Source organism: Sminthopsis crassicaudata, chromosome 3 (assembly GCF_048593235.1).
Source record: "Sminthopsis crassicaudata isolate SCR6 chromosome 3, ASM4859323v1, whole genome shotgun sequence".
In the NCBI taxonomy this organism is placed as follows: Eukaryota; Metazoa; Chordata; class Mammalia; order Dasyuromorphia; family Dasyuridae; genus Sminthopsis; species Sminthopsis crassicaudata.
The window spans coordinates 510,934,963-510,962,364 of NC_133619.1; the positions used below are offsets into that span (position 1 = coordinate 510,934,963).

At 38.0% G+C, this 27,402-nt stretch overlaps 1 protein-coding gene across 5 annotated transcripts in view; it reads right to left on the bottom strand.

Annotated features, from left to right (window-relative positions):
• FAM168A (family with sequence similarity 168 member A) overlaps positions 1-27,402 on the bottom strand; it is a 188,303-nt gene that overhangs the window by 23,352 nt on the left and 137,549 nt on the right. Inside the window, exons 4-5 of one of the 5 annotated variants that reach the window (XM_074304028.1) lie at positions 25,612-25,638; positions 12,944-13,069 (exon numbers count right to left, since the gene is read on the bottom strand). In XM_074304028.1, coding sequence (XP_074160129.1) covers positions 12,944-13,069; positions 25,612-25,638 — 153 coding nt within the window. The remainder of the gene's footprint in view (positions 1-12,943; positions 13,070-25,611; positions 25,639-27,402) is intronic. The other 4 variants (XM_074304025.1, XM_074304026.1, XM_074304024.1 and 1 more) reach the window with 4 other exon arrangements.

Here is a 27,402-nt window from a genome sequence, read left to right on the forward strand (position 1 = left end):
ACTAGCTGTGTGACCCAGAGTAAGTCATTTAACCCCAATTGCCTCAGCCAAAAAAAAAAGTATTGATAATTCTTAAAGTCCTATATGTCAACTATTACAATTCCATTAATGTCAATATTTATTTTTTCTATCATATTGCTAGCATTCTCATTGGTCACTTATTCTTAGAAAACTATGATCAAAATGTCTATTTGTTTTTGATTACTTACTTTTGCTTCCCTCTACTATACATTTTTTTCTCAATAAGCCTTTAAGTTCTCTGTACATTCACATTAGTCTCTTCAGAAAACTCTCTCTACTCTTTTTTCACCAAAAACTTCATCCTGTGCTGTTTACTCTAGAACTTTTTTTAATCTATGGGATGCAACCCATCCTTCCTTGGAAATCTGATCCTGAAAAATCTAGAGTTTATGTTAGACTTTGCCTAGCCTCCATCTCTGGTACAAATTCCAAAATGGGACAGTAATTTCCTTCAAGGTTCCTGGCATTTTAACTTTAACAACCAATTGATGAGAATCTCACTTTGAGATTGAGAATAAGGTCCATATTTTGGGTGACACTTAAATTTGGTTTATTCTGATTCAAGTTTTTTAAGGCAATAGGCACTGGTTAACCATAAAATTAAATTAAAATACTTAATAACTGAGTTTAAAAATGTAATAAGAATAAAAAGGATATTTATGATCACTATCAGAAACTGAAGGGCCCAATTAGCAGAAGCACCCAAGAAAATATTTCTAACAACCTTCTCCATTCCCAGATCAATCCTTTTATAATTTAAAGTACCAAGTGGGACTGAGCTAAGGATCTGAGGGTAGAATATGGGCTGTGGTCACACCTGCAATAACCCTAGCAGCCCCCAAGTTCTCACTTAAGAGTCCAGAATAGTAATTCTCTTTCCTTCCTGGAAGCAAGGCATTTTCATTAAGACAAGACAAAGAATTATTTGCTGCTCTACTTTTAGCCTAGAGTATTCTAGAAAATGACCAGATTAATTATTCCAGCATGGCTCTGGTCCAGACTTTGATCTCTTGGCCATAGTCCTCGTTTATTATCCTCTATCTAGGTAGTTTGTGGTATGCTACAATGTCACTTCTGTTTGGTCCTCCATTGAATTTCACTCAAATCCTCTCCAACATGTTTCTCCTTCTTTGGTTCCTGGATTCCTGTACAACATTGCTCACATTCATCCCCTTTCTACTTACAAAGATCCTTGTTCAGGCCTGGATTCCTGAGCTAACCCAATTGGCCTCTCTGGACCTTCCAATGTGTCCTCTATACAGCTACCCAATATAGATTCCTAAAGCACAGAAAAACCATGGGACAAATTACAATGGTTCCCTTCTGATTCTAGGATCAAACATGAAATAAACTACATAATGTCTTTGACAATCTGGCCCTAGCTTCTCTTTTCAGAATGATTATACACTATTCCCCTCACCCTCTCCAGCCAGAATGGCCCCATGAATACACAATTCCCTTATACATTATAGCCTATCTCTTGCTTCAATCAATTCATCAATAAAGTTAACCTCTGAGAATACAATAAGAGACAAAATAGAGTCCCTCAAAATCTAATGGAGAATATGTACAAATAAGTTATGTAGTGGAGAAAGAGGAAATAATTAAGAAGGGGATTGGGAAAGGCTTTCTGTAGAAGATAGGCTTTTAATTGAGACTTAAAGGTGGCCAGGGAAGCCATTAGGCAGAGATATGGAGGGAGAGTATTCCAGGCATGAGGAGCTTGAGGACAGCCACAGAATCCAAAACTAGGAAATGGAATATCTTATTTGTTAAAAAGCAAAAATGATCCTGGACACTCAAAGAGTATGTAGGGAGTAAGATACAAGAAGGCTAGAAAGGAAGGAGAAGGCCAGATTATGAAGCTGAACAAAGTCTTTTGTATTTAATTCTGAGGAACCAGGGAGCCACTGAAGTTTATTACTAAGAGGGTGACTTGGTCAGATGTGTTTTAGGAAAATCACTTTGGTGAATGAATGGAGGATAGATGGAAGTAAGGAAAAGTTTGAGACAGGCACACCCATCAGCAGGTGGTTGTAATAGTCCACAGAAGTCGATGAGGGTCTGACCCAGAGTCAGAGGACAGAAAGAGGGCATACTTAAGTGATATAGCAAAGATAAAATAGATGGGCCTTGGAAACAGATTGAATATAGTAGAGACAAGTGGTGGAATCCATGACAATTAAGTTTTGAGCCTAAGAGATTGGGAGGTTGGTGTTGCTCTCTGTAGTAAGAAGAAAGACGGAGGTGGGGGAAAGTAGAAACAATTTAGGAGGAAACGATTTTGGACATATTGAGTTTAAGAGGTCTACTGGGCATACAGTTTGAGATGTTTGAAAGGCAGTGGGAGATGTCTACTGCAGATCAGTAGAAAAGTTGGGGTAGAAAAGGTAGACTTGAGAATCATCAACATAAAAATGGGATTGAAATCCATGGGAGCTGCTAAACATCAAGTGAAAGAGTATAGAAGGAGAAGATGGCTCAAGACAGAACCCTGGGGGGACAATTATAGTAAGAAGGAGGATTCAGATGAGCATCCAGCAAAGGAAACTGAGAAGGAGCACTCTGGTAGGAGGAGAACCACGAGAGATTGATGCCTTGAAAATCTGGAGAGAAAAGAATATTTATGAGAAGATCATTCAATAGGTGTCTAAGACTACAGGGATCTTAGATGGACTTTTCTGTGTCTCTACTTCCCTCCCTTGATTCTAGTTTTGGCTATGGTAGGACATGTAGAATGCTTCTTCCTTCTTCCCCAAGATAGTTAAAAAAAGTTATTCCTCACCTTCTCCCTTAATCTTTTCTTCCTTAGGTTGAATAACACTCTCAACTGCAATTCTACTTTCTACGTTACAACTTCCCTTTATGATAGCTGCATCATAGACAATTCTCTCCCTCTCCTTAAGTCCCCTGGATTGGATTTACAAACTTCAGGCAGACATATTCTAACTGGCCCTGGCTAGTTCCATGCTGAGCCTAGTCGTTTCTATTTTTTGACTCTTCTGAGTTTGTAATCTTGACATTATCCTCAACTTCTCCTCTTGTGATTCCACAGATCTAAATCTTGCCATTTCTACCTCCACAACATCTCTCACAACTGACCCCTTCTCTCCACTCGCACTGCTACCCACATAGTTCAGTTTCCTAGAATTTTGCAATTGCTTCCTAACTGTTCTCCCTGTCTCAGTCTCTCTCCCTTGTCCAGGCCAGGGGGGTGTGAGATGTTTTTAGAGGACCAAACCTCTGATGTGAAGGACTACTCTGCCCTTTTCTAGGCTGCTCTTTGGTGTTCACCTTCACCCAACTCTCCCCTGGGGATCCATGTCTGCCATGTGCAGCAGCCACACCCTCATAAAGCCATCTTAGCTGGGCTAAACCAGATGGAGGATAACCAACAGACCTCAAACTCATTAGTGAGTGAGGGGGTCTACCCCAAGCATGTGAAATTCTCCCTCAGGGGAAGGGGTGGGGAGACAATGTGTTACAATAGCCAGGAAGAGGCTAAGCAGGTCTGGTGGCGCACTGAGAGCTTCAAGATGCCATCTGTGGCATCCAGGGTCCTCAGCAATCCTTCTGACTTTGATGACTCGGAAAGAGAGAGTGAGGCTGACAACTTTGTCTGATGCTGTCTTGTCTAAATTCAATTAATGCACAAAACAGGACATCATCCATCTACGGACAGCTCCGGCCCATCCGCAGAAATGCTGCCAAAGTAAGTTACCATACACTAGAGCCAATTATGTAAGTGTACTGAATAAAATCCAGACAATTCCTATTGACAACACAATCGAATATAAACTTCTCTAGTTTTTAAAGTCCTTCACATATTAGATGCATTCTGTCTTTTCCTCCTACATTTATCAATCCAGCCAAATTGGCTCTCTTTCTGCTCCTCACATATAACTCCATCTTCCATTTCTGTGTCTTTACTCTGGTCATATCACATAAATAGAACACCCTCTTTCTTACTTGCACCAAAGATCTTCTCTATTCCTTCAGACCCAGCTCAAATATTATCTTTCACATGATTCTCCCCAACTCTCAATTCCCTTCCTTTTAAATTACCTTGTATTTAATTACTTATAAAAAATTTTTGTATATACCTTATGTGTCCTTGTTTCCCCCATTAGAATGTAAAATCTCTCCAGGAGGAATTATATCTGTGTACCCCCGTGCCTAGGACAGTGCCTGGACTTCAGTAGGAACCTAATAAATATTTGATAAATTTAAGAGATGAAATTAGCAGAAATAATATTTAATAGCTATAAGTTCTCATTTCTGCTATATCTTTCCTATATGCTAATTCAAGATCTGCATGAAATGCTCATCACTCACTCCTGTTTGGAAAGGTGATCTATGGTTTGGTCTCAGCTCAGGATTTTTTTTTCTTTATTCTCACTCATCTGCTTTCTGTGATCTATCCTCCCTCCTTGAGTTGATAAGTTTCTGTATTTTTAAAAACTCTATTTAATTAATGCCATAACAAGTGTTGCAAAACCTGTCTGGCCAACAATGTATCTTCAGAAGTCTTATAAATAACCAGCCTCAAACACTGAAGAAAAATTCTGCTAAGAGTCTTACATTTACATAGCTTTAAAAAAATTCATGTAAATATGAATTGTAATCCTAACAAACTAGCAGCCTCCTTTGCTGGCACTGGCCCAACTAAATAAAAAAACTTTTTTTTTAGAAAATACAATGTACACATAAGTTGTTCAGGAAACAAAAGCCTAAATATATGTGTGTAGACATATATGAAGAATATGAAAAAAATATATGAAGATGCTATTAATTTTTCAGGGAAGAACAATTTGACACTGTAAAAAGGATACCATATTAATCTCTTTAAACATTTTTCTTAAACCATAATTGCCTTTTGCCTTTCCTAGAAACACAGTTTTCTTCCAAATCCACATACTAATTACAACTAAAAGAAACCAAGCCAAACCTATTCACAAACTATTTTGAGTGCTTTGAGTTCAGTCATCATTTCATGAAGAGGTCAGAAGTGAGATCCAAAGTATAAAGACTTTCTTTTCTACTCAGAAGCATTATATCAATGAAAATGTTGTCAATGAATGCTGCATAACAAAGTATACTAAAACATATTCAACTGTCATATAAAACAGAAGTATTACAAATCTATTATTTTTAGACACAGTCCATCAGGTAAAGATTTATCTGTATTTTTAGTGACCTATGTAACATTCATTCAAATTCATACTCAGCTTTTTACATTAATTGAATGACCTTTAAGAAAAATTCTGGAATACCACTCCCTTCAAACTCCAGGGATGGGGACAACAATACTCTAAGTTCAAAACATCCTTGTGCTTTAAATTTTTTTTCTAAATAAATTTGCAACAATAGATTTTGCTTTCTGGTTGACAAGAATAGCTTCTACCAAACCTTCAAAGTACATTCTTTTTGCTTCCCCCTTTATGTTTAGGAACATTCACAGCAAAACTTGATTTTGCCTTCAAAGTTTCTTCATATTTTTTCCTCTCCTTATAACTTCTTATTGCTGAAATAAGAATATATTAAAGATGATCAGTGTTAAAGCCATCCCTGTTAAATAATCTTCAATTTCTGGAGGACACCATTTGGAAAAAAAAGATTGTGAGTCATAATATAGCTTATTGGAGCTAAATTGGAGCAATAAAATAATCACTATGATCCTAAAAAAATCGTCCTAATCTCCAAGTTACTGAGATGAGGGATTTCTTGAAAAGAGACATTTAGGTACCTGCAAGCAGTCAAGGGCTGTGTATAATGAATGCTCAACGTCCTCCCTACAGTGTCTGAGTGAACTGCTAGAATCAAGCATTGTCTATTTAAAGTCTTCATCAGATCAGCAAGTTTCTTCCATCCTCATGAAATATTCTGTTCTTAATAAGAGTTGACATTAATGAGATAATGTACCAAATGCATTCAATGTGTTTCTATAACATTGTATGCAATTCCATTTTAAAATAAGGAATCTCATTGGTAGCTCGCTACTTAAAAGATTTGTATGATAAATTTAAAATCACTGGATTTTGGGATCGTACATTCTCCAAGTTGGAAGATATCTCATACATCTAGTCCAATCTATCTCTATAATAATATAAGATATAATATATGTATATTATATAATATTTATAGAATATATAATTCTGTAATAATAGTAAAAGAGTTCTAGAGATTAACTGGCATATGAGGATACTTTTAAGACCAGGGAAGCTCAGTATGAGGGAAAACTTCCTAATAAGCCACCTCTTCTGAATGGAATATTTTGTTTTGAAATGAAATTAATTCCCCCATCATTGGAGGTGGTTAAGCACTATGATAGACTTAGCTTTTCTCACAAATATAGTGATCCAAGACATTTCGATAGCCTTGGAATAGAAAATGTTATCTATACCCAAAGAGAGAATTGTAGAGACTGAATGCTAATTGACTCCAGGCCCATGTGTTTTATACAAACACATACACATAAATACCTTATAATATAAACATCTTATAATAAAATGAGGATAATTGTAAGGGTTAAAAAGCCTCTAGAAGTAAGGAATGCAGTTCAAGGCATGTGGGAAGACCTGAGGGATGAGAGGTTCTGAGGCGCAGGCGAGTCCTACGTGGAGGTGGGGCACAGCCCCATGAGGCACTGTTTGACTCCAGGTACTACGCCTCCCTCCTTAGTGCTCTCAAAGCCTAGCACGCCTCCCTCCTTCTTCTTGGGCCAATCCCATTATGCCAGATTCCTAGAGGACTTCCCCCTTCACCCTTATCATCAGTGGGGTATAAATACGTGCTATCTCAGAATAAAGCTCTCTTTTGCTTCACCCCTACCTAATGGTGGTCTGTCTCTATGGGATCTGGGTTGGTGCCCAAAGACAGGTAAGTGTGGCCTAGCCGTGCCGTCGACGGACGGGCATTAAGAGTAGCTCTAAGGGGAGCTACCAGGTTAGAGTAGTCCATAGGGGTGTAACAGATAATGGCCTAGATGGTATCAGGCATCACTAGTTCTCACAGTATAAGATATTTTTCTTTTCTGATAATCTATGTTCTAGAATCCTCTCCAGTTCTGACATTCTATGTTTTAAAGGCCTTTTCGGCTCTGACATATCTCTGACCCAAAATATGCCTTCCATTCATTGACCTTATAAGCATTTATTGGGGCCTGAAATAGAACAATAAAAATTAAAACTCCCTCACACTCCAAGCATTAACTTTTCCTGTAAGTTCTCTTCTGACCCTAACTCTACCTTTTATTATTATATATGATGAATCTGTTCTCCCTGCTCTTGTAGTTTTTTTGTTTTTTGTTTTTTTTTGAAGGCAATAATTGTGTCCACACTAAGCCTTCTTTTCTTCAAGGTAAATTCCTTCAAACCATGAGAACATAACCTTTCCTTAGCCAGGTAATTGGGAAAAGATGTGTGGAAGTGTGAAAGAAAGAATAGGATAGCATTTGTCTTATCTCACCCCAGTTGAGGGATACTTTTTTTTAAAGCTGAATTTTATTTTGTTTTCAAATGACCTTCTCTCCTTCCTGCCTCCTCTTCCTGGCCCCCCTCACTGAGAAAGGAAGGAAAACAAAATCTTGAGAGATGTGCCTTCTAACTGAATTTTCTACTTAAACTGAAGTCCAACTCTTTAAGGACAAAAATCATTTTTTGCAATAAATCTTTCTGACAGGTAGAGTTGCTCAAGGACATATAGCTAGTGGCAAAGTCAGCATTAGAAGTATTTTAAAACCATCACAAAAGACTGTTGTCAGAAGACCTAGGTATGAACATCAGCTCTGCAGCTCAGTAGCTAGAGGACAATGGGCAAATCGTCCCCTCTCTGAGCTTTAGTTTCCTGATTTGAAAAATGAGTATAGTCATCTTTGTATTATATCTCTCAGCAAGTTGTAAATTGTATTCTGCTGTAAAAAGGTGAGCTGTTATTACTACTAGTAGTAATGACAAAAGAATTCTAGTGCCATGACTAGTCTTTTTCTAAAAAGCATCCCCTCTCCTCATACATACATACACACACATACACACCCACACAATTTATGTGCATTATGAAGCTTTTCAGATACCAGATGTGCATATAGCAAATCTGTTTTCCAGAATGGAGATGCTGTAAGACAGCTTGTCAGAGAAGGTTGCTTGACTGTGACTGTACGCCACTCATGTTTACAATGCTTTTAAAGTTAACAAAGCACACCTTTGTCATAGAGGCTGTACAGGAATTATCTCCATTTTTACCAACAAGAACACTATAGTTTAAGAGAGAAGGATGCCAAAGATCACATAATGAAGCACAGGCAGATATATGCTAGATCCCAAGTCTTCTAGTTCCAAACCAGAGTTTGTGCCTTTGTCCAAGGATCTTTTTTTGCTCTGATTATTAAATTTGAGCACTGGTCAGTATATATAGAATACAGAGCTGAAAACACAAGTTGATGGATAGTACTTTTCTCTGCATGGATAGCAATGTCAAAAACAATCAGCACTGCAGACGCAAGCAGGTCTCAGGCCTCTCTCTGGGAGCAAACCACTCCAGGGGACATGTGTTTCTTGGGGAGTTGAGATTCTTCTCTTTTTACAAAAGATTTTTTTAAACATGTGGGATGTAACTCTTTCTAAAACAGATTCACATGTCTTTCCTTGCTTACATAAATAGGAAAAAAAAAAGCAAACAAGTACATTGTAACCTTTCCTGAGGACTCATGATCAGTACTCCAACTTTCATGACTGTGCTGGGCAGGAATAGGATGCAACAGTTGTCCCTTTGCTGAAATGGTAGCCAAAGGAGGGGCATATAGGGAGCAAGTACAGGGAGCAAGAAAAGAAAATAAAAAGGTACAAGCCTAGCCAGATGAATTAGTCAACTCAATTGAAAAGAGTAGTTTAAAAAACCTTTATCTCAAGAGTCTATAGTATTATTATTTACAATAACAGCAATAAAAATGATAATGATATCTTCTCATCAAGCCTTCAAAACAGGGAGGTGACTCATGGCTCTCAAAGCTTATTACAAGAGAAAACATAAGGATGGCTAGATACTGAGGGACAGGCCTGGCTGATATATAGCAGAAACAAGAGTCAAACCCACGCCTTTAGACAAATTTAGAGTGTAGACACATGGAAAGACTGATAGATTTGGAGTCAGAGGCTTGGGACTGAAATCCTGGCTCTACCATTTACTATCTCTATGCCCAAGAGCAAGTCACTTAATCTCCTTAAAACTCTTCAGCTGTAAAGTGATGGGGTTAGATAAGATGATCTCTAAAATCTCTTCTACTTCTAAAGCTATGATTCCATGGTTTAAGGAATGGAGGAATTGTAGTGTAGCAAGGTAGGAAGTCTTTATAGTGATGAAACCATATCCTTAAATTATAGGTAATTAATAATAATAATATTCACATTCATATAGAATTCTGAGATGTGGAGGGGATTTTCTGATGTGGCTGCAATCTGCTGGGTTTGGAGTATTTTTAAAAATATTTTTTCTTGTTGAGCCACTCCATTCCACACTATCACTACACCTTCCTGTAACAATCCTTATACTTTCCCTTCTAATCTGCTATGGTCTGGAAATACCAAATAGTCAAGCTTGTTTGCATAAAGTATAAAACAAGATCAATAAACTGACTCTGATTGAGGGGCTGAGGGACTCCTCTATGAGTGATGAGTAGTATTTTATTGTATGAACTTTCTTCTGGATCAGGATTTGAAGACCTGTGGTTTGAATATTTTTTAAAGTTCAAAATAAACAGATTTACAAAATTTTACAGTTAAAGGGGACCTTAAGAGATCATCCAGTGTAATTCCACCATTTTATGAAACATAAAGAAGCTGATTGATTTGACCAAGGTCATATAAGTAGTTAGTAGCAAGATAGTACCTTGAATCCAGATTTCCTGATTCTTATAATGCTGCCCTTTCCCACTATATTTCATCATTTTCCAGTTAAAGTAGTCACACAAATTCAGCTTCATAGATTTAGTTCCTCCTTATTAATAGCTATTATTTTGAAATTATTTAAGTGAATCAGAGGGAAGAAATTGAAACTTAGAATAAAATTTTATGAGAGTGTTGCAAGGAACCTTCAGTTTAAGCTTTCTGTTTAGCCATTTCTCTTTGAGGAATAGACTTACCAGACTCTGGAAGCCTTAACTATCCACTCAAGAGAACCAGGCTGCGTTGTCTTATTTTTGAAAGGTTACATGGATGCCTGATTCTGACCCATTATAATAGCACCCATCTATTCAAAACAATTCCAAAGGACCCGTGATGAAAAATGCTCACAATTCAGATTGAAGCATATTTTTTCACTTTATTTTTCTTGAGTTTTTGGAGGGTCTGTTTTCTTTTACAATATGGAAATATGTTTTGCATGACTTCATATGTATAATGGACATCAAATTGTTTGCCTTCACAAGGAAGGGAAAGAGAAAATTTGGAATTAAAAATTTTTACATGTAATTGGGAAATATTTAACAAAATAAACAAACAATGGCATCCATCTGCTAAATTTCTGACAGTAAAGAAATAAGATTATTATGTTATTACACAGTTGGATTCTAGGAAACTTGGCCCAATTTGTGGATCCAGACCTAGCTATGCCAAAGAAGCCTTCAATCACCTAGGAATCCTGTAGGGTTCAAACTCTGGCTCTTGAAAATTGCTCCCCAAGAGGTCAGACACAATGATTCCATTGTGGGAATAATAACAGCAACTGCTCTGATGTATAAAGTTCTCAAGGCTTATTCTTCCTACAACAATTCTATGAGGTAGATAATAAAAGTATTATCATCCTTTTATAAAGCCTAAGTCTCTGGAGAAATCCAATCCATTTCCCATTCCTGGGGGAGGGCTCAAGCTCTGAAGATAACCTTTGTCAGATAGGTAAACTCCAGTCATTTTTATGTATGTCAATACACACAGATATATGTAGGTAAGTGTACTGAGGAAGTCTGGGTCAAGAGAAAACAGATTGTGTACAAGGCGCATTTTGCCACTTTAACAAATTATTCCCATCATTTCCATTCCTAGTTGGCAAGTGGTCCTACTTCACAATTTTTTATTTTATTCAAATGGCTCTACATTAAGGCTTCTAAGAAGGATCACGGACAACTCAATTCAAAATTTAAGAATATGGAAATGAAAGATCTTGTTGACTCAAACTTCCATTTCTTAGTGGTTAGCTCTTCTCAACACAAATATTCACATCATGTCTGACAAAAAGTACCATATTCATAAATTGTGTGACATGAGTAAATCCCTTCACCTTTCAAAGTCTTGGCTTCTCAATTATAAAATGGGAATGATGATAATAATAACATACATGTGAACACCATTTTAAAGCTTACAAACTGCTTTATAAGCTCTTTTAAAAAGCAGGGACTGTTTTTATTTTGCTTTTGTACCCTTCAAAGTCTCACACAATATTTTGGATATAACAATTGCTGGATAAATACTCATGAGATTGGATTAATCAATTCTCTTAGTGTAATCTCAAAATAAGCCTGTGATGGAGAGACTATCCATGTTATTATCCCCATTTTACAGATGAAGAAACTAAGTTAATAGATTTTAAGTGACTCTCGTTCATTCAGGTAGCAGATGGCAGAAGCAGAATTCGATTCCAAATTTTAATTTAGTGGCCTATTTATTATGCCATGCTTCTTCTCATATTTGCAGCACTGACTTCACACAGGTGCTATGAAGATCAACTGACATAATGTGTGAGAAATAATTTTGTAGCTGTCAAGCTCTATAGAAATGAGTTGCTGTTGCTACTGCTATTGTTATTAACTTCAGGAAAGTCCTCCTCTTTCACCTCATCAAGTGACTCCTAGGTTTTAGAAAGTTATGCCAGCTTAGTACAAATTCCTGTAGGCCCTATGGATCCCAGAAACAGCAAAAGGTGAAGAGACTTATCTGGGCACAGTCATCAATATGAATATCCATATTCTAAGATAGAGAGAAGGTAGCTAGGTGGCATAATGGATAGAACACCAGACCTAAAGCCAGGAAGACTCATTGTATTGAGTTCAAATCCAGTCTCAGATACTTGTTTGTTATGTAACCCTGGATAAGTCACTTAGCCCTGCTTGTCTCAGTTTCCTCATCTGTAAAATGAACTAGAGAAGGAAATGGCAAACCACTTTAGAATCTTTGCCAAATGGGGTAACAAAGACCCAGATGCAACTGAAACAACTCAACAGCAAAAGATGGAGAATGACTGGCTGGGATTTGGTTTGATCGAGGAAATACACAGATGAAAAAAACAATTATTGAAGTATCTAAGTACTACAAACTACTCTTAATTCTCTAATTCCCTCTTTTTGTAAAGCACTGATCCTGGGGCTTCAAGATTATACCAATAAGCTCTGGAAGGTCTTGCAACAAAACTGGAAAGGCTTTCAGTATAGGCCCAATATGTTTATCATTTAAGCCCCAGACTTATTAAGTTTGGAGAAACTTATCACCAGAAGGCCTGAAAAGCATGGCTCTTAGCAACTCTTAAGTATCATTTACTAAAGTGTGGAAGGCTACAATTTCTATCACAGGAAGAAACATTCACAACAAGGAGACTACTGAAGTATGAAAGTATAATTAATAATAAATACTTTGATAATTATGATGATGATAAAGGTTATTTAAAAGTCAGATTGAGGGTGTTCTAGAATAATCATTTGTTCTATCTGGCTACCTCTGTTGGGCTAGGCAGGCCCCTTCCTCTTTCATTCCTCCCCATGCATCTTATCCAAGTTCTCAACCTGACTGAAGACAAGAGGATGGTCTCAGAAAGAAGCCCTTCTGTTAAGATCTAGTACCTGAGTATTCACAAACCACTCCCTTCCCCATCCCTCTGAAAAGCCCACATGGTTGGTTCTCTCCAGAGGAGGAAAAGCAAGGAGTAGGAAAGCAGTATTTACTGAAAGCCGCCGACGAAGCTTGGTAAGTTCGATTCTCGGTCCCAGTGTCCACCGGGAGGTGGAAGGTACCTTCAGTGGCACAGGACGATGAGGTCTGGGGCCAGGCCTGTTTCATCAGCAGCGTGGCTTAAGTGGAGACACAAGAAAGGAATTAGGCAGAAGCCATCATAAATCATACAGCATCCCCAGCTGGAGAATTTAATTATCTACTCCCCCCACCTCCACCCTCTGTCAAAAACATCTTGTCAACTGAGAGTCCTATCAGAATTCCTCAGGAGTAGGAATTTCCTACTTCAACAAAGAAAAGGTTGAAATACTGAGACAAAACTTACCATTATGGGGTGGACTGGTACATTTACCTAAGAAGGAAGCACATCCCTGGCTCAGATATATTCTTTATCTATCACTATCTAATACTTTGAGTCGTATCACTAATTTAATCCCCAACTAAGCTAGGTGATTTGCTGTCTAAATAAACTTTAATGACCTTCTCTACATCCTAAATGTTCTCCTCATTAACCTCTACAGAAATCTTTCTTATCCTTTGTGACTTAAGTCTACTGCTCTTCCCTCTAGGAATCTTCTTCCTTTGGTCTTTGAATCTTAACCATCCAACCAACTAGAAATTACTTGGCCCATTTTGTTTACATCTTTTTTGTTCCTTCTGTATTAAAGTTTCTTGTGTACATGTCTTTCATGATAATAATAATAATGCTTTCATATTTATACAGTTTACAAAGTATTTTCCTCACCACATCTCTGTGAGATGAGTAGTGTAATTATTATTATCCCCATTCTACAGATGAGGAACCTGAGATTTAGACAGAGAAAGTGACTTGCCCAGGGTCATATAACTAGTATCTGAATGAAAACTGAATCTCAAGCCCCTTGGCTTTAAATTCAGTGATATTCACATTACAAGCAATGTTTCCACCTTTATAATGTAAGGAAAGGGATTATGTCTTATCAGTAATCTCAGAGCCTTATGGAGAGCAGACACTTAAAACATATTGACTGAATGATTAATTGATGGATTGAAAGGTGGATATGTTGAAGGCAGCAACAAGCAACAGATCCAGGCATTTGAACATGTATTAGAACAAATCACAAGACCATAGAAAGATCATTCAGTCCAAACTATCCCATTTTACAGATAAGAGGACTGAGGCCCAGAGAAGGAAAAATGACTTGCCCAGGCCATAGTGTAGAACTCTGGTCTTCTGACTCCTAGGTCAAGACTCTTTCCACTATATTTTAATCAATAAAAAGATCTCAGGATTGTAAGAGACCTCAGGTCACCCAGTCCAATTTGTATCTGAACAAATAGAGTGGGCTCTGTCTGGGAGTGTATGGCCTTTTTCAGATCACAAGGATACTTAATAAATGATGCCCAAACAGTAGCAATGAAACTAATGACTGGAAAAGACTTCTTTTTCCAGGCTGTTCTCCTTTCAAAGTGTACTGAAAGTACATGAATCCTATGACATTTGCCATCACAAAAACATTTTCTAAGTTATATCCAATGAAGAATTATCTTATGTCATCAGATCTGCTCTGCTCTGTAGCAAGATTATATAAAATAGGTCTGTGTTCAGTTGTTTCAGCCATATCCAGGCTTTGTGACCCAATTTAGGGTATTCTTGACAAAGATACAGAGAGATTGATCATTTTTCTTTTCCAGCTTAGATGAAGAACTGAGACAAACAGGGTTACATGACTTGCCAAGATCATACAGCTAGCAAGTTCTGAGGCCAAATTTGAACTCAGGTGTTCCTGACTCCAGGGCTGTTACTCTATCCACATCATCACCTAGCTGCCCCCAAATTAAACCTACTTCATCCATCTATAAAGATTTGCCTCTGTTTCCTATGCCCCCAAATCCAGCCCATTCATCTCCCTCAATGGCTTTATCTTACAAGAACTCATATGCTCAATTTATCAACTCTAGTTTCCTTATCCTACTTAAGCCAATCTCCTCCCCTTGTATGTAACATGGGATAGTGGGGAAAAGTGGTGGGTAGTACACAGAGAATGAGTAATCTGCATGATCTTGGGCAAATCACTGCCTGAGTTCAATTTCTTTATATGGAAATGAGGGGATTGAATCAAATGTCTCCCAAGTCTCTCCTAATTCTAAATCTATGACTCTTTTAAGGAACTTGAATTAGATCTATCCTGCTCACATCAACTAGATTGAGTCCCATCACCTCTCAGCATTTTACTCCTTTGCTGAACTAGACCTAACACCACTACCTCCTCCTCCACACCCAACACTCACATTTAGCTAGTTCTAATTCATTTACAATCAAATCTAGCTGGCTCACATGAAATCACCTAGTCCCCTTTCCTTGTTAGATCCATCCCCTTACCTATAAGAAGCTACTTCTTTACTTAGAGAGATCTATTTTATTTATCTTGGCTCTTCTCCATACCAGCTTCTTCATCCACCTAAATCCAATCTACTCATCTAGCAAAGTTCACTGAAATAATTAGATTTAGTTCAGTCATCTAAATAGATTTCATCCATTTACCTAGGTGTATCTGGTAGGTCTATCTAGCTATCCGTTAATCCTCCATATTCTGCCTACCTGAATATACTATAGTCCAAAACTAAATTGCCTGAGATTCTAACTAAAGCTTTCAGAGGATATGAGAGTGGGGATAGGCAGGGAAAGCAAGGACCAGGAATTTGGGTAAGCCTAGAGGAATAAGGCAGCTAGCTACCTGAGATCACAGGGTATAGTGAGTCAAGATACCCAATTAAAAAAGAATCAAATTCAAGGAATCAGGTAAGACTGGAGAAATTAAGCACAATTTGAAGGTCCTGGAACACTAAAGACCACAGAGTAGCAGGGTCCAGAAGATGGAAATACTGAACAGAAATACTGAAGCCCAAGATGATGTACAGTAGCCCTCCTTTGATAGAGAATGATACAAAATTACATAAACATTTTTGGGCATTGACACTGGAGAAATTTGTTTTACTTGACTAATATATTTGTATACAAATAAGAGTTTTCTTTTTCTTTTCTTTTTCTTTCTTTTTTTCTTTTTTTTTTAAATGGAGGGGAAGGAAGAAGGGAGAGAAAATAAATGATTGTTAATTTTAAAAACTTTAATCTAAAAACAAACAAGTCTGCTTAAAAATTAAGTTTTGTATGTATGTATGTGTATATATATATATATATATATCTATACACACACACACACACACACACACACACACACACACACACACAAAGAATTCCAAATCTGTGGGATGGATTTAGGGCCTACTTACTTATTATTACAGAGAAATGAACAAGTGAAAGATAGGCATGGTAGCTACCACCATCAAAAACAGACTAGACAAGGATTCAAAATCCTATCTATTGATTGTTCTTCTACCTACAATTTAAGTACATTTATAGATGTAAATTGTGTACTACTATGACATTAGAGACACAGAAGTTACATCAGTAATCTTATATGATGCAATTATCTTAATATATTCATGAGTAATATCAGGATGCACTGAGGTCTTTTTTGGGCTAATAGGACTACTCTATAAAGTGATTCCAAACCAGCCTTTTGTCGACCATATTACCCTTACATTAGAGAAAGAAAAGAAATCTGAGGAGGGCAAATATATCTCAGGTGAGCAAAAGCCTTCCATACTGGTCACTGAGACTTTTATTTCTTTCTTTGTGAGGCAATCAGGGCTAAGTGACTTGCCCAGGTTCACACAGCTAGCAAGTGTCAAATGTCTGAAGCTGGATTTGAACTCAGATTCTCATGACTTCAGAGCTAGTGCTCTATCCATTGCATCATCTAGTTGCCTCTAGGGCTCTGCTTTGAAGAAGCCTTGACATCATCTCCCCTAGTCCAAATATGCGAACCACCTATGAAGTTATAATCTATACAGTCCATCAGGGATGCTAGGGCTATCTGAAGCCCCAGTGCTAGCTTAGGGCAGGGGTGAGGAATGGTTGCACACACCATAAAAGGTTAAAGATTTAAGAGGGAAGTCTAAGATGCACAAATGCTCAGCTCCAACACTCCACACAGCAACCTGGCCTTCTGATTCAATACTGAGGACTGAATCTCAACTAGAAAGAAAGATTTCTACTTCTATCTTAATCCTTTGGAGATTAGCAGTTTGAAGAAAGCCTGATATGGCTTCCATTGTGGCTCTTTGTTTACAACTGAATGGAACTGGGACCCATTTTCCCCCTAAAGAACTACCCCTTTTCTATTTCTAATATTCATTCTTTTGTCTATAATGTTGGTTCTTTACATAGTAAAATATGACAAGATCCCGAGGAGAAAGAGGTAAATGGGAGAAATTAATTTCTTAGGAACACAGATCTAAGTCATGACCATTTTTGTAGTAGGATCCCAATATTCAGGTAATGTGATTTTTTTATGTGATCCATCCAGAATCAATGGGCTCATTGAGGTGTTCCCATAGGCTCTCCTGCATGTTGTTCAAAAGTTAAGACTTCGTCAGAGTGCATGTGAAGAAAACCAAAGTTATGTTACATACTGTCACAGTACCATGACCTCTAACACAGCCTTATCTGAAGAAACAAAGGAAAAAGAGCAGAGTGCTCTTTGCAAAAGATGCTTAATTGTGGTTAATAGTAGTTAATAGGGGAAGACTTGGGAAAGTATTGTCAATGATGCATAATTCTATTTTGCTATGAAGAGGTCTCAGCTAGGTACTCTAGCTTCCCTTGTTCCGACAGATTCGCAAGTTGACCTCCATGACATTTTGAGTCAGACTAAACACCACTCCAGAAGCCTTGGACCTCTCTGTCTATAGGTAGTTTCAAAAAAAGAGAGAAGCTAATGTTGCTATTAGCAGCAGCTGATACCTTCTGGTCCTACAGGTCAATTGCTCTATCTCACTAATTATGTTAAGATATATATTGTGATTAGACTTAACTGTTCCTCACTAACATGACAATACTATGCTGGGCTAAAGTGGCTATTTTAGGATGTTTAGTATAGTGCTTGGTAAGCAATAAATGCTTTGTGCATTAATTTGAGAGAACATTAATATTTTAAAGCCTTCTATCAACTTTAGGGTAGAGAGGAAGACTGTGAACTTTTTGATAAAGGAAGAAAAATGGGGGGGAGAAGGTCATGATAACTGCCATAAGAATAGAATAGATGAGATATATTTGGACACTTCTCAAAGGAGAGGAGAAGCTGCTGAGAGATGGAAGCAAAGTGGGGTGTGGTAGTAATAGGGAGCAAGGAGCATGTCTACTCCTCGGAGATCAGTGAGACAGCATGAAAGAAGAAATATCAGATACATGACTGTAGGAGGGGAGCCAGGTCACCATAAGTACCAGAAGATTGAAGGAGAATAAGAGAAAGATGACTATGATAACATGAAAAGTGTTAACTCTTCACAAAGATGAGGAATTAAAAGGTTAAAAAACTGCTAGGGGTCATAGAGATGGCAGGCTTCTGAGGTAGAATATGACCCCAGGTCTTCCTGATTTTAAGGAGCAAGCCCACAAGGGGCTTTCACTTAGGCCTTTATGGATTGTGCATCAGTGGAACTAGAAGAGTAAGAAATGAGAGACAGTGCTATGGCAGGAGTCCAGAGCAGGCTATCTGAGAGCACGGGTTTCTTAACTCAGGGTCGGTTTATAGATTTTAAAGAGGCTGTAAATTCACATGAGGAAGAAATTGCATCCTTATTTTCACTAATCTTTGATTTCCTTTACCATCCTATGTATTTTATTTTATGTATTTAAAAAGCATGATTCTGGAAAGGAGTCCATAGGTTTCAACTGACTGCCAAAAGGATCCATGACACAAAGAAGGTTAAAAATTCCTGATCTGGGGCATGATGAACAAAATAGTCCAGGAGAGGCCAAAAATTGAAAAGTCTTGAAGCTTAAAGCTAAAGGAGAAGATAGGCCATGTAGAAAGTGCTAAAGGAAAATACTGGCATCACTAGTAGACAAGCAATGCTAGTTTACAAGCAACACTAGAGAACCTAGTCAAACATTTCTATCTAGGAATTGAAGAGCAAATGTTAGTAGTGTCTTTGACTGTAGAACATCTAATAGTAAAGCTGGGCCACAGTGACTTAGCTGAGTTTTCCAGAACACAAATTCTTCCTCTAAACTTGTTCATGAAGCTTTTGCCTTTGGCCTCAGAGCTGTCACCATTAACAATTTAAGAATCCTCACTGATTTCTAAAGGATCAAATCTCCAGACCTTCTCTAAATCACTGAATCAGAGGAAAGCAAATTAAAACAACTCTGAGGTACCACTTCACACTAATCAGAGTGTCTAATATGACAAAAAAGAAAAGTTTTAGATGTTGGAGGGGATGTGGGAAAACCGAGACACTAATGGAGTTGTTGGTGGAGTTGTAAACTGATCCAACCATTCTGGAGAGCAATTTGAAACTATACCCAAAGGACTATAATCCTGTGCATACCCTTTAATCCAGTAAACTCACTGCTAAGTCTATATCCAAAGACATCCAAAAAAGGGGGAAAGGATCCTTTTGTACAAAAATATTTGTAACAGCTTTTTTATGTGGTGGAAACTAAGAACTGGAAATCAAAGAGATGCCCATCAATTGGGGAATGGCTAAAAAGCTGTAGCATATGATTATAATGGAATATTATTGTGTTATCAGAAATAACAAGCAGGATTATTTCAGAAAAACCTGGACTTATACAAATTGACAAATTTGTAAAGGGAGCCAAACCAGGAGAATGTTGTAATTAGTAACAGCAATATTGTTTGACGAAGAACTGTGAATGACTTAGCTTTTCTCAGCAATACAATAATACAAAATAATCCCAAAGGATTCATGATGAAATATACTATCTGCCTCCAGAGAAAGAACTGATATTAAAAATACAGACTTTTTTTCACTTTTCATTTTTTTTCTTTTACTCAAGGCTTCTCGTGCAAATGGACTGATATGGAAATGTTTTGCAGAAATGCATAAGTGTAACCTATATCTGATTGCTTACCTTCTCAGGAAGAGGAGAGGGAAGGAAGGGACAGAGTTTGGAATTCAAAATTTAAATTAAAATGTTAATATGGGGGGGGAGAATATCCTGTTGACTTTGTCCTACCACTGCTATCCCAGCTATATCTACTCCCTCTTTCCCTTCTCTATTTTGCTTCCACATACTTCAGATCACAAGAGTGTATTTTCTAAAGTATATTCACAAAAGAAAATAATATATACATTTAAAAATAATACCCTGGTAATTGCCTCCTGAGAGTTGCTTTTCTTTTATCTCCAGTCCACCAAGGCCTCAAGCACCACAATCTCATGGCTGCCAGTGCCGCCACTACCTTCCATAAGGGGACTAGGCCTGAGGCAGGGGTGGCTCAGGGATCTGTGGGCTAGAGTTTACAGCAGGAATTGATGATCCTAATGATGTCTGGAGACAAAGGAATTTCTGCCTTTCCAGAGTCAGATAATTTCTTCAAATGAGTTGGGACTACCTATGGGACAGAATTTGAAGACCTAAGGTACAAGCTATCCCTGGAGTTTCCCAGTATCTCCAGAGCCTGCCAGGAGAGCCTGACATTGACAGCTCATTGAACACACATGCTGATGAACTTTGGACAATCCCACAGCTTTTAAAAAAGGGAGGGAGAGAGGGAGGGGGAAAGGAGGGGGGAGGGAGGGGGAAAGAGGGAGAGAGAAAGGAAATGGGGAGAGGGAGGGAGGAAGGAAGCCTGTTCTCTATTATCTTTTGTGCTTCCAAGATTCTTTTCACTCAAAGTTATGAGGTGACTTGTGGCTCTCATTCACAATAGAGACAACTAAAGTGTCCCATTTTCCAGCATAATTCTAGTTAATTCTCATCAGTAACTGCTGTCAACTTGACCTGATCAGATCAGTCTCTCAACTCCTTTCTACCACCTCATGTTTCTGCTCCATTCAAAGCCCCAGAGCCTGAGGCTCTCAATGACTTATTCAAAGTTACAGAATTATTAAGGCATAGAACCAGGACATGAAGTGAGGGTTCTTCTAGCTCTGTGCTCTCAAGAAAATATCCTTATTTATACAACTCTTCCAGATCAGACAAGACAAATTTGTGAGTCTATAAACATGACCGTGTTCTCATTCTAGCAGGATTTGAATAAGCTTCTATGAGGAAAAAATTCTTAAGAAAAAGATCTGTCAATGAGGTGATTCTGGCCAATTCCAATGGACCTGTGAAGGAGAGAGTCCTCTGCCTCCAGACAGAGAATTATGGGGACTGAATGTGGATTACATTATAGTATTTTTGTTGTGGTTGTTAGTTAGTGTAGTACTGATATGGGCGTGGCCCCCTTTAAGATTCCTTGTCTGATCTCCAACTTCCTTTGGGAGTGATCTTTGATTTACAAGATCTGGTCAAAACCACCCTTTTGTAAGGGGAGAGATCCTATCTGAGCCAGTTTGGCCTTGTATTCAGCCCCCACCGGATCTGAGCTGGCTTGGATTTTCTCAACCCCCAACTATCTGCTCAGGTTTTCCCAAAACAGTTTCTTCCTTACCTGAAAAGCCTGCCAAGAATTTGGCACTGCCCTAGGCTCCTTGAAGCAGATAAAAGAGCCAAGTTGGAATCATCCCTTGGCGGGAAGTTGAAAGGTGCCAGCATCACACTCTCCGTCCCCCCCCACCGCTTGTGGTGTATTTCTTCCTCTATCTAATGCCTTTTACTAAACAGACTTTAACCTTGCTTCCAAACCCTGCAATAAACCTCTTTTTATCAATCTAGGTTTTCGGGCCTGTAAATTCATTTACAGGGGACTCTCGCCGGCCACTACTAGACCTCATTTAACTTTGTATCCTTGCGCCGAATCCTAAGGGGTTGCAGGGGAGCTCCATGTGACTCCCTGTACTCCAATCCTGCCACTAGACCTCAATTAATCCTAATTTTATTGAGGTATAAACCTCATCATTAGGTATTTACACCTCATCAGTATTAGTTGCCTGTTTTTTTTGGGGGGGGTTGTTTTTATTTCTCATTTTTTTCCCTTCTGATCTGATTTTTCTTGTGCAGCATGATAAATATGAAAATGTTTAGAAGAATTGCACATGTTTAACCTATATTGGATTACTTGCTTTCTGGGGGGAGGGAGGGAGAAGATAGGGAAGGGGGAAGAAAATTTTGGAACACAAGGTTTTACAAGGTGAACGCTGAAAACTATCTTTTGCATGTATTTTAACAAATAAAAAATTTATCATTATTATTTAAAAAGAAAATTAAGATCTATCCAAAAGTAGAATGGGGAGACCATGAGTTCACTATTAATTTTCAACAAGAGATTGAATAACTATTTGTCAGAAATGGATTCCTTTTCAGGTATAAGTTGGACTAGATATTCTTCAATGACAGACCTATACAATACTCCAGATGTGGTCTGACCTAAGGAAAGAGGACCAGATTTCTGTCTTTCAAAGCTAAGATTAACGAGACTTAACTTTCTCTTCTGGAAGCAGCTGTCCCAGGAGTCTCTTTTGGGACTTGCTGGACTAAGTTTGACTATGGTAAATCTGAAGGACTGGAGAGTTTCATGCCCCTCTTTAACAGGTGCCTTGCCAAAGGGTTTATATATAACATTTTATTTTTAACCCAGGTCAAAGTTCATACATTTCTCTAAGGGATAGTCAAATGTTAACCAGTGTTAATTAAATATAGTAACTAGAAAAAGAACACTTACTGTGCTTCAGGACCCTGTGCTAGGTACAGTGGGAGACCACAGAAAAATATTATTCATGATTCCTTGCTATAAGCAGTTCACACTCTTAATTAGAAAGATAAGATGCATAGATATGAAATGGTTGGGAAATGAAACAGCTTATTTACTAATAAAAACAATGAAAATATTACTAATGTTACTACTAACTACTAAAATATTACTAATGTTCATACTACTGGGTTTCTTTAATAGAAAGCAAAATATAGTTAAAGATCAGTTAAACAAGACACCTGCATTCAAACTCTATCTCTGCAATTTCCTGGCTGGATGACTTTGGGCAAGTCATTTAACTTTTCAGTTCCCTCACCTGTAAAATGGTAATGATATCATGTTCACAATCTACATCACAGAGCTGTCATGAAAGAGATGCTTTGTAAAGAGTGATTACAATTATTTGAAAACAGCATCTAAGGGGATGTGCTCCCACTTCAGACAAACAAAAATGGCTGCCACAGACAGGAAGGCAAACTGTGTTCTCTCGCAAAGCAGAAGGGATGTCAAAGAATCAGAGACTGTAGAACATCAGAGCTGGAAGGAACCTTAAGAGACCATCAAGTCCAATATCTTCACTTTACAGAGGAGAAAAGAGACTTAGAGAAATGTCTTATCCAAGGTGACAAGTCAGCATCAGGATCAGGACTAGAAGCCAGATCTACTATTCTCTGCACCAGGCTTTTTTGCCTAAAGTCAAGAACCTGAAGCAGAAGACTTCTGGTGAGGTCCCTGCCAGCTCTAAGATCCATGATTCTATGATTTCCCTGAAGCATTGAGATCACAGGAGGGAAAAAGGACCCAGGAAGGAAGTGCTGACAGTAAAGTCCCAGAGCAGAGCAGAGCAGTGGGAGGAGTATTTAAAGAAGACAATTCTATGTGAAATTAGAATATTAGGAACAGGAGGGACCTTAGAGATCATCTAGTCTCACACCCTCATTTGATATCAGAAGAAATGGACAACCAAAAGGGGGGAAATGGTCTGTGCAAGGATTGCTCCATTCAATTTCCAACAACCTAAGCTGTTAAAAACTTTAAACTTTAGCTTAAAAGTGTAAGAAGTATTTAAGGACTTTATGAAGACTTTGTTTTAAACATTTCCCCAACTAGCTTTAGGTGGCTGTGGTGGTGGTGGTGATGGTGATGGTGATGGTCACAAAGAAAATGATGGCTCAAACTTATATAGCACTGTAGTTTTCAACACATTCATTATCCCATCTGATCTCACAACAGCCTTGGGAGAGAGGCAAAGAAAGGGACTATTATCTGAGGAAAATGAAATTTTGAGGGAAAAAAAAAATGACCTGATAAAGGTCACACAGTAAGTTGTAACTTGAACTTAGGTCTCATCGATATATATATCTATTACTGTCAAAGGAAACCAGCGTATTCTGAAAAGGCAGGATATGGCTATCTAGAGGCAACTGGCAATCTCTCAAATGAAACAAGGGGAAAGAGGTCCACTCAATTCTCATCACTCTTTATCTCCTACAAGCCTGGCCTTTTATTGAGAGGCCTACAGACAGACTGAGAGGGGAAGTATAGGAATGTTAAGATCTGTGGAAACAGCAGCTACACTTTGACGCTGCGGTAACCTGAGTTTATCTCATTTTCCCACCCCACTCCTGAGTAATTTACTCCTACTGTCACCAAGAATCTCTAATGGAAAATAACTTTCTTAGGGAAGAAGGTCAAGCACCTTCCTGTCTGTAGGCCTAGTAAACCACAAGATGTTATAGATGGAAGGAACTTCGAGTTCAGGAGGTTCAGCTGCTACCAGTGTAATTTGTGCCTAAAAAAAGTTAAAGGTCTAGTCCTTCACCTAGATAGAAATAATTAATTCATTAATAAAAATAGCATCTTCCCTTTCTATAACATTTCTTCACAACCATTCTGTTATAATCAGTACAATATCATTATCTGTATTTTACAGATGAAGAAACATAGGCCTCAGAAGGGGAAATAACCTGCATATGACTACATAAATAGAAGCACAAAAATTAGAATATATTGATATTCTGCATATAAAGCTTGGGCTCTATTATTATACCTCTATCATCATTCTAGTCAGGTGGAATGATGTCCTTCTCCAAAAATGGAGAGAACCCAATGGATGATGATTTAAAAAAAAAAAAAAAAAACATTCTGCCGAGAGACAATGAATGGGCTGTGGGTATCATGCGAAGTTGGAGTAATGTTAAAAGTTTTTGTGTACTTTAAGTCAGAAGACCTGAGTTCAAATCCCATCTCCATAACTAGCTTGCTATGTGATCTTAAGCAAAATTACTTAACCTCTTCGAGCCTGTTTCCTCATCTGTGAAATGAGTAATTTTGTAAAGATACCTCTAAGGTTCTTTCCAGCTTTATTTGATTTGTTTATTTATTTAATGTTAAGTCATTTAAACTCTCTAAACTCCTGTTTCTTTACCTATAAAATGGGAACAATATTATATGATATGATATGATCAAGCTGCTGTGAGCATCAAAAGAAATAATGTTTATAAAGAACTTTGGAAAGGTCGGTCATTATTACTGTGTCACTTGACATTATAACTGAGGACAGGTTGTAGATTGGGAAGCTCCTTCTGGTTTGCAATCCCTTAATTCTCACTTGGTAATATTGTTTTAATAATGCTCTAATCCATAATTCTTCATCATTAGATGTATCTGCAATTAATTGATTCCATACTTCCATCCAGGTTTGTTTTCCCCTCTGTGAAATAAAGGGGCTAGACTAGATGATCTCTACAGGCCCTTCTAGTCCTAAGGTTCTAGGGACATCCCAGCATGGTTAGGGGCCCTCTGGGGGGGTTATCTGAGGGATCCCCTTGCCCAGCTCTGTGGCTTCTGGGGGTAGAGTAGGGAAAGGAAAGGCAGAGGGGCTACTGACATAATGAGAAAATACATTCATAGGCTATAATACAGATGAGGAAAAATAGTTATCCTACCATAAGCTGAATGCAGGAACTGAAACTCTGTTGGACAAAAATGTTAGTTGAAATTACCGCTAAGAATTTGTGCAATGATGTATATACCTCATCTTATGTAAACAGACTCTTCTAGAAACAGCAGCTTAGCTCAGTATGCAATTTCCCCAGAGGGCTCAGGCAACTGCGAAGGCTAAAAAATGATTCTCTGAAGCAAGAGGATGAACTGCCAGCAATAAGAGCCTAAATTTATCTATTCAACTGTTTTGTTTGTTCAAATCCACAGCTCAGTTAGGAAAGGACCTTCAATATGCAGTCAGGTTGGTCTGTATCTGGACCATGGACAGTCATAGGATTTAGAAAGGGAAGGAACTTTAGAACAAGAAGTGTTAGAACCCAGAACACAAACCATCAGAGCTAGAAAGGACCTTAGAATACAGAATGCCACTACAGAAATGGTCCTTAATCTAATTCCTTTATTTTTCCAATGAAGAAATTGGGGCCCAAAGACAAGAATCAACTGGCCAAAGGTCACAAAGCAAATGAGTTCTCAAACTTGTCTGGCTTTTCCCACATCACGTCCCTTTGACTTAATACAGGCCAAAAGACTTTATTCATGTCTCATGTATTCTATTTGCACTTTTGCTTCTAATTTAGGCCTCTAACCCAAAAATACCCCATCCCACCTCAAGAGGAAGGACCATGTTTTCAGAAGACCAAGGATCTTTTGTCCCAACAATGTCAGTGACCTTGGACACATCAGTTTACCTCACTGGGACTCAATTTTCTCCTCTGTAAAATGAAGGGATTAGATTAGATAGTCTCTGAGGTTGATTTTGATTCTGATGTTTTATGATTTTAATTGTTTTGCCTCTTACTGATCAGACAGTAAAGAAATGGGAGCAAGGTGAGAAAGTAGGTTTTCAAGATAAACCAACGAACATAAGGTTATCTATATTCTCTGCCAATGACATACTAGTATCTACAATATCTGACTGAAAATAGCTTTCATTTAAGCATCTCAATTGATCTTTTGGAAATGTAAAATAATAGAATTTCAATTCTAGAACCAGTTTTCCCCAAAGGCTCATTTCCCCTCAAGCTCTGATTTGAACATTTTATAGACCCTGTAAAAGACTCAGATCTAGGTTCAGTCTAATGGAGAACTTTAAGGACTATTCCCTCAGGCACTAGATCATCTCTTCATGCTCAGAAACAGGAAGTGCTACAAATTAGGACTTGATTTACTATTTTGTTGATCATCTAGAATGGTGTTAATATTGTCCAATTAAACTTAACAGTGTGTCACACATAGTCGAGAGGCTTTCCCTCTGCCTAGGAGATTGTTAACATTTACAGTTCACTTCTGATCTCATGTCACCTATAAAGAGTTTGATTTGTCGCTTCTGAGATGATCCTAAAGGAGGGAGCTATGGTGTAATATAAAAGGCTCTGTAGTAGAACTCGGAAGATCTGGATTTCAGTCCTAACTCTACAGACTCATTGTATGACTTTAAAGAAATTCCTTCTGCTTTTGAGCCTCAATGTCCTCATTTATAAAAGAAGAGAGAGGTAAGAATCAGGGATTGGACTTACATGGTCTCTAAAGCCCCTCCCTGCTCTGACAACCTATGTCCTCGACTATAACATGGTCATCCAATATTTACACTATTTTCTTAAAACACTTATTTTGAAGGAAAAGTTCTTGAACTTCTATAGTAAAAGAAATTATTATTCTCTGTGCAAAGGCTCTTCTAGGTCTGACAATCTGTGTTCTAAGACCCTTCCCAACTCTAATGGCATTCAGTGTTC